The following is a 14,546-nucleotide window of genomic DNA, read 5'->3' as shown; positions in this document are numbered from 1 at the left end:
CCTTCTGCCAGACAGCCAATCTTCTATCCATGCTAGTATATTGCCTCTAACACCATGGGCTCTTATCTTACTGAGCAGCCTCCTGTGCGGCACCTTGTCAAAGGCCTTCTGGAAGTCCAAGTAGATAACATCCATTGGCTCTCCTTTGTCTAACCTACTCGTTACCTCCTCAAAGAATTCTAACAGATTTGTCAGGCATGACCTCCTCTTGATGAAACCATGCTGACTTTGCCCGATTTTACCATGCACTTCCAAGTATTCTGAAATCTCATCCTTAACAATGGACTCTAAAATCTTACCAACGACCGAGGTCAGGCTAATCGGCCTGTAATTTCCCATCTTTTGCCTTACTCCCTTCTTAAACAAGGGGGTTACGTTAGTGATTTTCCAGTCCTCTGGAACACTCCCTGACTCCACTGATTCCTGAAAGATCACCACTAACGCCTCCACTATCTCTTCAGCTATCTCCTTCAGAACTCTGGGGTGTAATCCATCTGGTCCAGGTGATTTATCCACCTTCATACCTTTCAGTTTTCCTAGCACCTTCTCCTTGGTAATGGCCACCATACTTACCTCTGCCCCCCGACTCTCTTGAACTTTGGCGATGTCACTCGTGTCTTCCACTGTGAAGACTGACGCAAAGTACCTATTCAGTTCCTCCGCCATTTCTTTGTTCCCCACTACTACTTCTCCAGCGTCATTTTCCAGCGACCCAATGTCCACTTTTTCCTCTCTCTTACCCTTTATATATCTAAAAAAAACTCTTGCAATCTTCTTTTATATTACTGGCTAGTGTACCCTCATATTTAATCTTATCCCTCCTTATTTCTTTTTTAGTTGTCCTCTGTTGGTCTTTGTAGGCTTCCCAGTCCCCTGGGTTCCCACTGCTCTTCGCCCCATTGTGTGCTTTCTCTTTAGCTTTTATGCTGTCCCTGACTTCCCTTGTCAGCCATGGTTGCCTCGTCCTCCCTTTAGTATGCTTCTTCTTCCTGGGGATGAATTTTTGCTGTGTCTCCCAAATTACTCCCAGAAACTCCTGCCATTGGTGTTCCACTGTCTTTCCTGCTAGGCTCATCTCTCAGTCAATTCTGGCCAGCTCCTCCCTCATGCCTCTGTAGTTGCCTTTATTCAACTGTGATACCGTTACATCTGATTCCAGCTTTTTCCTCTCAAATTGCAGGGTAAATTCTATCATATTATGGTCACTTCCTCCTAAGGGTTCCTTCACATTAAGCTCCCTTATCAAATCTGCCTCATTACACATCACCAAATCTAGAATTGCATGTTCCCTAGTGGGCTCCACCGCAAGCTGCTCAAAAAAGCCATTTTGTAGACATTCCACAAATTCCTTTTCTTGGGATCCACTACCATCCTGATTTTCCCAGTCTACCTGCATATTGAAATCCCCCATGATCACTGTAACCTTGCCTTTCTTACACGCCTTTTCAATCTCCTGGTGTATCTTGTGCCCTACATCCTGACTATTGTTCGGACACCTGTACATAACTCCCATTATGGTTTTTTTACCTTTGCGGTTCCTCAACTCTACCCACACAGATTCTACATCATCTGACCCTACATCATTTCTTGCTATCGATTTAATTTAATTTCTTACTAATAAAGGAACCCCATCCCCTCTGCCAACCTGCCTATCTTTTCGACAGGATGTATATCCTTGGATATTTAGCTCCCAGTCCTGATCCCCTTGCAGCCATGTCTCCGTAATGCCCACCACATCATTCCTGCCAATTTCAATCTGCGCCACAAGCTCATTTACCTTATTTCGTATACTGTGTGCATTCAGATACAACACCTTCAGTCCTGTATTTCCCGTCCCCTTTCTCATTGTCATCCCTTTATCTGATGTGCTTGAAGTTAGATTCCTAGCCCTTTCCAAACACTGGCACCAATAGCCTTTTTCTTGCACCCTCCATCTCAAAAAACTTTGGTGCTGTCATTTTCTGGAAGTGCAAGTGGATAATGGTAAAGGTAATAAGGCCTCTGGTACCTTATTGAACAATAGGACCAACAATCTATCTCCTTAACCAATGAAATTTAAGGATTGAGAAAGAAACAGGAGGACAGCAAAGAAGGAGAGTGAATTAGAGTGGGTGAATTGAATGTCAAATCAGATACAGGAGGAATGGTGGATGTTGAGGAGATAAGGAAAGGAGAAATTAAGTCAGAAAAGTATTGGGAGATGCAATTGAAGACATGGTCTAAATTTTTAAAATTTATTTTTGAGATATGGACATTACTAGCAAGGCCAGCATGTTTTGTACTCCTCTAGTTGCCCTATAGAAGGTGGTGGTGGGTCTTCTTGAATGACTACAGGCCATGTGGTGAAGGTACTCTTAAGCTTAATTGTATACAGTAGGGAAATTCAGAATTTTGACCCAATGACAATGAAGGGACATGTTCAAGTCAGGTGTGTGAAGGGGCAGAACATATAGTGTTGATATTCCCAAGAACCTGCTTGGACAGAGTTTCGAAAAAAATGGCCATGAAGAGATCTCAAAAGGCAATTCCAGAATAAAGGAGCACACAAGGGTTGAAAAAACATTCACCAATGATGGACCTGATAAAAAGGTATAACCTTGTTCAGTGCAGTAGTGGGTGCATTTAGCTATGTAAAACTGGAAGAGATAACTCAGCAACGTCATAAGGGGGATTTGCAAACCAGGATGTGTGGAAGGCTGTTCACTGGTGCACATGGAAGCCTGTGGAGCCTTATGAAGATGGGCTGATAGAATTGCAGAACTCAAGGATAAGAGTTGTGGCAATTTGAATTAATTTTAATTTGTGAAATTTTGATGTGGAATATCATTTAGGGGTGCATTTATTATGATCTCAGTCGAGGCCTGTAACTTTTTTTAAAAAAGAAGGTATCAGAAATCCCAGTTATTTACTGAAAGAATGAAGCCAGAAAATTACATGGTTTAAAACAAAAAATTTTATGATACAAGAGTCAAAAAAAGCAAACACTAAATACTATCTTAGGTATCCATTTACACTCTAAAACCCAGAATCAACGTAAGTGAAACATGAATTAACAGGCAAATTGTAGTTGATTATAAGCTATAAATTACACATTAAGTGACAGATACAACTCAAACAGATCTTACGAATTGGCTCGGCAGTCCACTCTGCATATATGTCATCAATCTCAGTCACAAAGTCCTTCAAAACTCTATCATCCTCGTAAAGAATTTCTGCTCCTCTTCTAGGATTTAGCCTGATCCCCAGCTGACAGCAGCGCCCAACCAACCTGAGTTCCACGGGCACGGTCTTCATCAAAAATGACACACATCTACAGAATCTCCTAACTCTGCATACGATGGTCTGGATGGCATGGATACACCAATGTTCTCTTCACGTAACAGAAATAGCCACAGCAACAGAATATTTGCCTATTCTCGGCTTTCGGATCTAGCCTCCATCTCCTTCAGCCTGCTGGTACTGCACCACTGGGATCATCAAGTGAGCTCTGAACTCACAAAGTTCTTTGTGCGTTTATATGGTTTTAACTAGTTTCAGGCTCCACAGAAGTTTTGACTTACAATCTCATTTTCAGCCTGAGTTTTCTTCGAAACTGGTAGTTTCCTTTCTCAGTTTCACTTTTCAGTTTCACTTTTCAGCTTCCCTTTTCAATTCCAGTCTGTCTCAAAAATACAAGCTTTGAAACCACGGATTCAATCATACATTAGGATGTTCAATCTTTGAGGTTAAAACGGAATGGATTTGAGTTTTGGTGATGGTAGATGAGCTGTAAAGGTGGAGGCAACCAATATTTTGGAGATAGGAGGAAGTGGTCTTGGTAATGGAACATATGTGAGGAAGATACTCAGCTTGGGCATTTCAGCCATATACTGAGCACGTGCATCTGATTACAGTTTGAGGTATCAGGTAAGGAATTTGCTGCATTCAAGACAAAATGAACCAAAATGCTGGCTACCATCGGATAAAATCATTTCAGTTTTGCTGCAATAAGCTAGGGGAAATGTTTGCTCAACTTGAGATTAATATTGGACAAAATTTGGAAAGTGCAGGAACAGACTTTAGATCAGGTGAGGAGCCCGAGAGGCAAGGTTGGGTGTCATCATAATCTATGTGGACCCTGACCTTCTGATTCACAAAGCTGAAATACATAATATAAGCAGACAATAACTAAGATGTGATTATTGCTAGGTTGTCCCCAAAATTGCCTTCATAGATGTAAACCTAAGTTGTGACTCCTAAATAATGACTAACTTATACTCTGTCTTTTCATTGCAGGGGTGCAGGCTCCTGGAACTGGAATTTTACAGCATCAACTACCTGCTGCAGCTAAAGCAGCCAAACCTCCAGGAAAAGGTAACATATTCACAGGGTACATTTTATAGTGACTTAGTGGTAAGCTGATATTAATAATAAAAAAATAAGAAATATCACAGTGAGATGGGGATGAGTCAGGGAAAGAAGAATTTGAATTTATATAGCACTTTTCATGACATCCCAAAGTGCTTTACCAATAAAATTTCTTTTTGAGATGTAGTCATTGTTGAAAACATGGCAGCCAATTTGTGCACAGCAAGATTCCACAAATATCAATGAGGTAGTTGACCAGATAATCTATTTTAGTCATGTTAGTTGAGTGCCAGGACACCAAGGACAAATCCCCACACTTCTTCAAATAGTGAGTGTCATGGAATAGTTTGTCTACCTGAGAAGGCAGAATGGGCCTCAGTTTAATGTCTCATACAAAGGACAGCACTTCCAACCATACACTGCTCCGTCAGTACTACTCTGAAGCGTCAGCTGAGATTGTGTGCTCAGGTTTCTCGAGTGGGACTTGGACCCACAACCTTCTGACTCAGAGATGGAAGTACTACCATGGAATCAAGGCTGATAAGTGCTGAATTTATAAACATTTCTCCTTTGGGCCAAAGCCCTGATATCATCAACTGCTCCCCTTCCCCTGGCATTGCCTCTCTTCCCTTCAAAATCACTTTTCATTCTGACCCCTCTACTTTAAAAAAAAGCCTGATCTAGACCATCTCCTTCATGTCCAACATGTGCTTCATCCTTTCTGACTGCTCCCAGCATTCTTTCTTTTAATTGCTTTAGTCTGGCTCCATCCAGCCCACAGAATCAAGAATTTGCATTTACTAGCACGTTCAGCGTAGTAAAATGCCCTAAATATGCTTTGTAGTAGTGTTATCAAACAAAATTTGACACAGGTGACCGAAAGTTTAATAAGTGAGACAGGTCTTAAGGGTTGTCTTAAAAGAAGAGACAGAGGCGGTAAAGTTTAGGGGGTAATTTCAGAGCTTTTGACCTAGACAACTGAAAGTATGGCCGCCAATGGTGGAGTAATGAAATTTGGCAATGTATTAAAGGGCAGGAGGAGGTAGAAGGGACAGGAAGGGGCATGGCCGTGGAGGGATTTGAAAAGAAGGACGAAAATTTTAAAAACACACCGGTACATAGCTTCTTCAAAATTGTAATGGTTTGAGTCTTTCTCCTAAATTTTTGATTTGTACTCATAGGTTTATATATGCAGAGCCCTTTTCATTAATTTCAAAATCGCCGAGTGTTCACATTCATGGTAGTTTGGGAACATGTAATTTACGTTAGTCAAAGAATTTTAACATCATTGTAGTATCATGTACTATTCGGAATCATTTCAATCGTTAATATTTAGGTAGCCTGTGCATTCATTTGCCAAACAAATGCATGATCAGTGTGGTTGACTGTATGAATACTTATGGAATTTTGAAAGGTCTTCAAGCTTAACTATATCAGGAGGATAGACTGTGTGAGCAGAGCTGCTATATTATCTCTTTGAAGACCACAGTGTCATAGAGATAAAGCCAGTCATCCACAGACAGTCATTCAAGAGGTAAGTTGAATGCAATAGGTAGGAGTTCAATATGTTGACCCTATACAAGTAACCATTGGAAATAGGTAGACAGTATGGATTAACCAGCTTAGTTCAGGTCCACAGCGCCATTTTATCCTCCAACTTTGTGATCGGTTCATTGGGATGTTTGATGTAACTTAATACCAGCTGACCACCTCAGTCTGTGACAAGGCAGCCAGTCTCTGTGCCTTGCTTGCTTCGAAGGAGGGTGGGTGGAGTTAGGATAATTGGTGCAGTAGCTGAGAGTGAAGTGAGTTCTTTGGCAGGATGAAAATTTGCAGTAGCTACATTGGTATTGCACAAAGACATCAGATTGAAGTGGCATTGCAAAAATTCCAGTTAGTATTATCTGAGGGCAGATCTGACTCTGAGACAGTTTTGCTGACCATCAAAGCTTAACAGTCCATAGGACCCCAATAAAAATTAAATGCAAGTGGTAATGGTTGCAAGGGGACACAATTGTTGTTGAAACTTCCATGTGTCCCACGAAGTACTTTAGCTGCAAAGAGAATGTGGAACATTGTGGTCATGAAAGAGTGTTTCATTAAAAGACTGCTGAAGTCAGGGATTTGGCACAAGTGGGAATTCTTGGATAAGTATTTCTCAAACTAAAACTTAGCTTAATATTTAAAATTTGACCCAGAACTTTAAAAACTGCAAAGGAAACTGCAAGCTAGCCTTGAAAGAGTGCAGCATTAACAGAGTGCTAAAGTCGGGAATTTGGTGCAAGAGGGAATTTGGCTAGGAAACTGTAACTTGCTATTACTTTACCAAATTAGTAACTTAAACTAGATAAACAAATTAATCAATTAAACAATTGTTTAAATTAAAAATAACTAATTAACTAGTCAAATAAACAAATAAGATTACATTGACATGGTAGGTCAGGCGGTGTGCCCTAACTGCAGCATGTGGATGTTCATGTGATTCTGAACAACCATATCAACAATAAATGTCTACAGCTTGAGAAACTTCAGCTCAGACTCATTAAGCTGGAGTCTGGCTTGCAGACATTGTGGGAAATCAGGGAGATAGAGAGTTGACCTGGACACTCTCATCCCTTAGATTAAGTAGAGCTTTAGAGTTAGTAAGTGGTCAGGGACAGAAGGATGTAACTGCATATCAGGCAGGTTTGGGATCCAGGATGCAGTGATGGAGAAGTCTCAGCCCCTGATTTTGACAAACAGATACAAGGTACTTGCTACCTAAGTAGCTGAGTACAAGAACTTCAGGGTAGATGGGCAAACTGGCCATAGCATCATGGTGCAAGAGATCATTCAAGTGTGGGGGGTGGAAGGGGGTGGGGTGCAGGTGGTGAAAAGGAATATGCTAGTGGAAAGCATAGTCAGGAGTATAAACACTGTTCTCTGCAGCTATGACTCAGAGCTCCAAAGGTTGTTTTGTCTCTCCGGTGCCAGGGTTAAAGACATCTCCTTGCAGCTGGAAAATAAATTGGAATGGGGAGCCGCACAGGAGGATCCAGTTATTGTAGTCAATGAAAAAAAAACATAGGTAGAACTAGGAATGATGTTCTGCTGAGAGAGTTTGAGGAGTTAGGGTCCAAATTAAAAAGCAGAACCTCAAAGGTTAGAATCTCTGGATTATTACCTCAGCGATACACCAATTGGCATAGGGATAAACAAAGTTAAAGGTTAAGTAAATGGCTCAAAGAGTGATGCGGGAGGAAGGAACTTCACTTCATTTGCCATTTGCACCAGTACTCGGGTAAGAGGAAGCTGTTCCGTTGAGATGGACTCCATTTAAATGACGCTGGGATCAGCATCCTGGCGAATAAAAATAATTAGGGCAGTGGACAAGACTTTAAACAAATAAAGTGGATGTGTTGGGCAGCAGTGGGAGTTTCAGGAAAGGGTAAACTCAAAAGCAGCAAGGGAAATGTCAAGTATCTCGAGCAGAATATTTTGGGTGAAAATAGACAAAGTAGGCCAAGAAGGGCCAGTGAGATTAACAGGGCATTTGTGACTAAAGTGACGTCAGGGAAAAATGAGAAAACAGTCAAAGCTAAAGGCATCATTTCTCAATGCATGAAGCATTCACAATAAATTAGATAAGTTAATAGTACAGATAGTAATTAATAGGTTTGATCTAATAGCCATTAGGGAGAAGCAGTTACAAAGTAGCAAAGGCTGGGAACTAAATATTCCAGAATTTGTTTCTTTTAGAAGTAAACAAAAATGAAAAAAGAAGATGGGCAGCCCGGATAATAAAGAATAGAATAAAGGCAATAGAAATAAGGGATTTTAGCTCAGAGAATCATGAAATTAAATCAGTTTGGGTGAAGCTAAGAAACAACAAGGAGCAGAAAACATTGGTGGGAATTGTTTATAGCACCCTCACCCCCCACCACAAGAAGAGTTATAGTGTAGAGCAGAGTATAAATCAGGAAAACAGAAGCAAATGTAATAAGGATAATACTATAATCATGGGAGACTTTAATCTTTATATAAACAGGGCAAAGCAAATTTGCAGTAATAATGTGGAGGAAGAGTTCATGGAATGTTACCATGACCAGAATTTTACTTTGATCAGGCCAGCACACGCCCGACCCAAACGCACATCAAATTGTGCGAACTGACGTCGGGCATGCGTCCCGACATCATCGCGCACACGAGCAAAATTGAGGTTGGCAGGTGCGCATGGGAGTCGGAGCTGTGCCCACCAACAATTAAAAGGCCAATTAAGGCCACTAAAAACCCTATCGTCCAGGATTTTATGGGCAGAATTCTCCGGTTGGCGAGCGGGGGCGGGGCGTGATGCCTCCTTACTGAACGTTCCTGATGAGGCCATCTTGCCACCCCTATGTCAACCAACTACCTCTGAAATAAAGTTTGCAGCCCTTCCTGTCTGTTACAAGCCACTTCCATGCCCAACACCTATGAGAAACATAAAGCACATTCAGATGACGAAACATCTTTAAGTGGTGGTGGTCATGTTTACAAAAGTTGAACATAGAACACGTTTCAACTGAATTAATATTACCTGTGACAATCCCTCTTGTGTTTATGTTGCTGTAAACCTCCACTTGCAAGTGCTGCGTCTTGGTGGCCCCCCCCAACCTGATCCGCTCCTCATTGGCATCGGCATCAGAGGCAGCCTGCTGACTGTGATATCCTGTCAGCCCTGATAACCTTGGTGGGTGTAATTTGGCTGGTGGAGCCTGTGCAGGCACCACCTGGGAGGGAGTGTCCAGCACCATGGCTGGACACTCCTCAGCTGTCATGGGCACTGGCAGAGGGGCAGAGGAGCTGCTGTCTTCATCTGGAGTGCACTGAAAGGAGCCTGCAGATGTGACATGCAGCTGGTCTGCCAACATGAGGTTGGGTTGAACCTCCCTGCTTACCATTGATAGATGGGCACCTAGCAGAGTGTCTAGGTGCCTCATCCATCTCTCACACTGGCAGTGACCTGCTGAGGTCACTGCCAGTGTGTGGGCTTGCAGGTCCGAGCGCAGCCCCAGAAATCCCTGATTATGTCCCTTGAGCTACTTCTCCATGAGAGTCGACACTTTTTCAATGGAGGAGGCTGTGTGCTCGGAACTCCAGGTCAACGCAATGCTCACTCTCCATCACAGAGACCATGGCATGCAGACCCTCGGGGATCTCCGCCAGATCCTCTCGCGCATCCCACTAGACATCCAACATCTGATTTGCCGCCTGATAGACGGCTCCAGCGGCTCATCCTCTGCCTTGGACTCAGCAGGGTCCTGGTCTCCAGCGATCCTCTGACTGCTGGCGTCCTGGGCACTCTATGCCTGCACCAGCTCCTCAGGCAAATGTGATGTGCCCTCATCACTGTACACGACCACCTGATCCCACCAATGTGCCGGTGTCTGCGCTGGTGCTTATTTTGAAGAGATGATGTGACGGGGTGCATCTGTCCACGGCCCCTCCTCGGGTGTCAAAAGAGGGTCCTCAGGGTCTATCGGGCATCATGAGGATGGCACTTCTGAGGAAGGAACAGAATGTCAGGTGATTACATTGTAACAAAATGACTATGCATGAACTATGGTTGCTTGTCAGAATGGACAACTGCCTCACTGAGGCACTGTGATTGAACGAGCAATGGGAACAGTTGATTAGAACTTCTCATTGGAGATGCCACAACACCACAGCTTTCCCAGTCTCTTACCTGTTCACTGGACTCTTACCTTCATTTGAGACCCCTGCCTCTCTACGACCTGTGGACCTTGCTCCACACTTGCATTCCATGACCAGGGCTTCCATCCCAAACTGGAAAGTATCAGTATGTTGGGAACTCTACCACCTGTTCATGCACCCTCCAGCACATTAGGCTTCTCTTCTCCTGTTTGGGCAAAAGTGCATTCATTAGTGCACCCTCTACCTGCCACACCATCCCACCTTCACCATCTCCCCCCAACCCCACCCCAAGGAGACACAGGTTGAGGTGCCTGTCAGATTGGCACCTCACCCTTCTATACACACAAGGCAAGCGGTCTCATCTCCCAGCCTTGGCACGCACAGGGACATGTGCCCTTTGGCACTCTGCACCTCACACCCCTGAGCACCATGAAGAAACCTATACATGGTTCCATGCCAAGTTGGTACTCACTCTTCTGGAGTGCAGAAAGCCATTGAACCATTTCCAGCACATGTGCAGCGCACAACATCATGCCTGCTGAACATCAGCCACCTCTGTCCAGGCCTTCTTCATCTGGTGGGGTGGCCTCCTCTTGCCATCCCACAGCATGAGGCACTCACTGCCTCCACTAGAGTGCGCAGATACTCATCAGAGAACCTGGGGGGCAGAGTGCCCACTAGTATTGGTGTGCCCAGTGGGTGCTGAGGCCATCACTTCTGCCAAGCATATGATTTTATTCTCTTTTTGGACAACTCCCTGAGGCTCCTCACCAACTCGCAGAAGTCTTCAGGGTGCTCTTTTAAATGCCCCCTCCAGATCACCATTGGATACAGCACCCACCCCTGCCGGCAACGCTGAGCCAATGTCTGGGCGCGTTTCACGCTTGCCAGCCCTAGATTGGCCATCCAGCGTGAAATCATGTCCGGGTTACAATTGTGGGCGGGAATGGATAACGCATCCTCTTCCGGGCCTGCCGATCGCGCGTGCATGACGTGTGTAAAATTCAGGCCATAAGCATGTAGTAAAGTGGCCACAATGAAAAAATATGATGGAATTTTATATTGAGCATGAAAGTTATTTCGTTGTGTTCAATACTAGGGCCTTAAACCTAAACGAAGGAAACCATGAAGGAATGAGGGGCGAGTGGGCTATGATAAATTGGGAAATAACACTAAAGATACAATTGGTAGACAATGTCTAGCATTTAAAGAATTACTACATAATTTGCAACAAAGATACAAAACCCCGACAGGAAAAAGTAGTCCAATAATGGCTAATAAGAGGGGTTAAAGATCGCATTACATCAAAGGAAGAGACATATAATGTTGCCAAAAATGTACAGTAAGCCTGAGGATTTGGACCATTTTAGAATTCAGCAAAGAAGAAATTGGTAAAGAAAGTGAAAAGAGATGAGTAGAGCACCAAGAGACATAAAAATAAATTATAAACATTTCTATAGATGCGTGAATAGGAAGAAATTAATGAAAGCAAACATGGGTCCATTAGAGCTAGAGAGATTATAATCATAGAATCACAGAATTGTTACCGTGTAGAAGGAGGCCATTTGGCCCATCATGACTGCACCAGCTCTCTGAGCATTTTAACTTAGTGCCAGTCTCCTGCCTTTCCCCCATAACCCTGCACATTGTTTCTATTTAAATAATTATCCAATGGTCTCTTGAATGCCTCAATTGAACCTGCCTCCACCACGCTTCCAGGCAGTGCATTCCAAACCCTAACTACTTGCTGTGTGTAAAAGTATTTTCTCACCTCGCATTTGCTTCTTTTGCAAAACACTTTAAAGCTGTGCCCTCTGGTTCTTAATCTATTAATGAGTGGGAACAGTTTCTGCCCATCTACTCTGCCCAGCCCCCTCATGATTTTGAAAACTTCTATCAAGCCTCTTCTTAGCCTCCTCCTCTCCAAGGAAAATAATTCCAACTTCTCCAATCTTTTCTCATAACTGAAGAGTCTCATCCCTGGAACCACTCTCGTAAACTTCTTCTGCACTCCTAATGCGTTCACATCCTTCCTATAGTGTGGCGCCCAGAACTGTACACAATACTCCATTTGAAGCCTAACCAATGTCTTATATAAGTTCATCATAACCTCCCTGATTTTGAACTCTATGCCCCAGTTAATGAAGCCTAGAATACAGTATGCTTTAGAAACAGCTCTCTAAACCTGCCCTGCCACCTTTAATGACTTATGTATGTATACACCCAGGTCTCTCTGCTCCTGCACACCGTTTAGACTAGTACCCTTTATTTTATACTGTCCCTCCATGTCCTTTGTACCAAAGTGTACCACCTCACACTTTCTGCACTGCACTTCATCTGCCACATTTCTGCCCACTCCACCGCTGTGCTAATGTCCTTTTGAAGTTCTACACTGTCCTCCTCACAGTTTATAATTCTCCCAAGCTTTGTGTTGTCTGCAAACTTTGAAATTATCCCTTGCACACCAAGATCTAGATCATTTATATATATCAGGAAAAGCAAGGGTCCCAATTTTGACCCCTGAAGAACTCCACTACAAGCCTTCTTCCAGCTTGAAAAATACCATTAACCATTACTCTGTTTCATATTCCTCAGCCAATTTTGTATCCATGTTGCTACTGTCCTTTTTAATCTATGACCTATAACTTTCCTCACAAGTCCGTTGAGTGGCACTGTATCAAATGCCTTTTGGAAGTCCATATACACCACATCAACGGCCTTTCCCTCATCAGCCATCTCTGTTACCTCTTCAAAAAACTCCAGCAAATTAGCTAGACATGATTTTCCTTTAACAAAACCATGCTGACTCTTCCGAATCAATCCACATTTTTCCATGTGGCTATTAATTCTATCCCGAATAATTGTTTCTAGAAGTTTCCCCACCACCAAAGTTAAACTGACTTGTCTGTAATTGTAGAGCAGATCCTTACAACATTTTTTGAACAAGGACGTAATGTTTGCAATTTTCCCGTCCTTCGGCATCTCCCCCAAATCCAGGGAACATTGAAAGATTATTGCCAATGCCTCTGCAATTGCCACTCTCACTCCCTGCAATATTCTTGGATGCAATGCATCCTGTCCCGGTGTTCCATCAACTTGAAGTACCGACAGCTGATCCGATACCTCCTCCTTATCAGTTTTAAACCCTTCTAGTCACTGAGTTTCCTCCTCTGTCACTATGGCCTGGGCAGCATCTGCCTCATACATAATGACAGATGCAAAGTATTCATTTAACACCTCAGCCACACCTCTTGCCTCTATGTGTAAATCCCCTTTTTGGTTCCCAATTGGCCCTACTCCTCCTTTTACCACCCTTTTACTATTGATGTGTGTTGTAAGGTGGCCGAGTTGTACTATTAATGATTGCGTTGATCAGCAGAAGCTTCTTGGGTGGAAACTTAGTTTATTTACAATATACTCAGCAGCAACTACACGTGTGCTTTCAACTACAACTCTCTCTACACTGACTGCTGAGGTAGCCTATGCTACTCTCCTATTGGTTACTACAGATCATGTGATCTCCTTTAACAAGTATTATTCTTAAAGGTACATTACACACTAAATAAAACCATAATTACTACATTCCTCCCCCTTTAACGCGGCTATACGTATATTTACAAGTACATATTTTTCAAGACAACATCACATTTACACTGGGTAAAGAAATTACAAGTTCAGTCTTTTAGGTGGTTTCCTGGTATGTGTGGAACGTTGCAGCTCCATAACTTCAAATTCTTTATCAGGAATCTCCTTTTCCAGAGTTACCTGAACATCAGGTGCTTCGATGGGCACTTGCAGTTCTGTATCTTCAACTCTTACAGGAACATCAGTCCTGGGTTGAATATCCTCAACAGGAAACACAGACCCAGTCATGGTCAATGGTGGAACCATATCTTGGTGATTTGTCTCTCTCTTCCTTAAATGGTCCACATGTTTACAGATGATCCAGTCTTCCACCTCCTCATAGTAAGATAAAAGTCCAGTCATCGCACTTACTTCACCCGGTAACCACTTTGGTCCTTCCCCAAAGTTTTTCACGTATACTGGCTCTCCCACAGCAAATTTCCTCTCGCGCCTATGCCAGTCGTGTCTAGTTTTCTAGCTTCCCTGACTTGTTTCCACCTTCCCCACTAAATTTGGCATTATTAAACTCAATCTTGCCCTGAGACTGCGTTTCAACAATAACTCCGCAGATGTGACACCTGTTGTTGTATGAGCGGTAGTCCTGTAATGAAAAAGAAAACGTGCTAGCTTGGTTGCCAAGGAATCACCAATTAACTTTTTCATGCCTGCCTTGAACGTTTGAACCACTCTTTCAGCCAGTCCATTTGAGGAAGGGTGGAACGGTGCAGTTTTCACATGAGTGATACCGTTGAAGCTGATGAACCGTTGAAACTTAGCACTCGTAAATGCCATGCTGTTATCGGAACCTACCATTTCTGTAGCCCATGAACGGCAAAACTTTGACATAGTTTCTCAATTGTAGTGGCCAACGTTGGTGACTTCACCTCATATACGTCCAACCA

General features: G+C 43.1%; 1 protein-coding gene across 26 annotated transcripts in view; it reads left to right on the top strand.

Annotated features, from left to right (window-relative positions):
- The window catches only part of LOC144684561 (uncharacterized), a 336,148-nt gene that overhangs the window by 67,837 nt on the left and 253,765 nt on the right, over window positions 1-14,546 (top strand). For all 26 annotated transcript variants that reach the window (XM_078548502.1, XM_078548509.1, XM_078548490.1 and 23 more), the window contains exon 3: window positions 4,276-4,353. In XM_078548502.1, the coding sequence (XP_078404628.1) occupies window positions 4,276-4,353 (78 nt within the window). The remainder of the gene's footprint in view (window positions 1-4,275; window positions 4,354-14,546) is intronic.

This window comes from Cetorhinus maximus, chromosome 9 (genome assembly GCF_964194155.1).
Source record: "Cetorhinus maximus chromosome 9, sCetMax3.hap1.1, whole genome shotgun sequence".
Lineage (NCBI taxonomy): Eukaryota > Metazoa > Chordata > Chondrichthyes > Lamniformes > Cetorhinidae > Cetorhinus > Cetorhinus maximus.
Note: the sequence above shows the minus strand (reverse complement) of the source record. Positions and strands in the feature narration are given on the sequence as shown.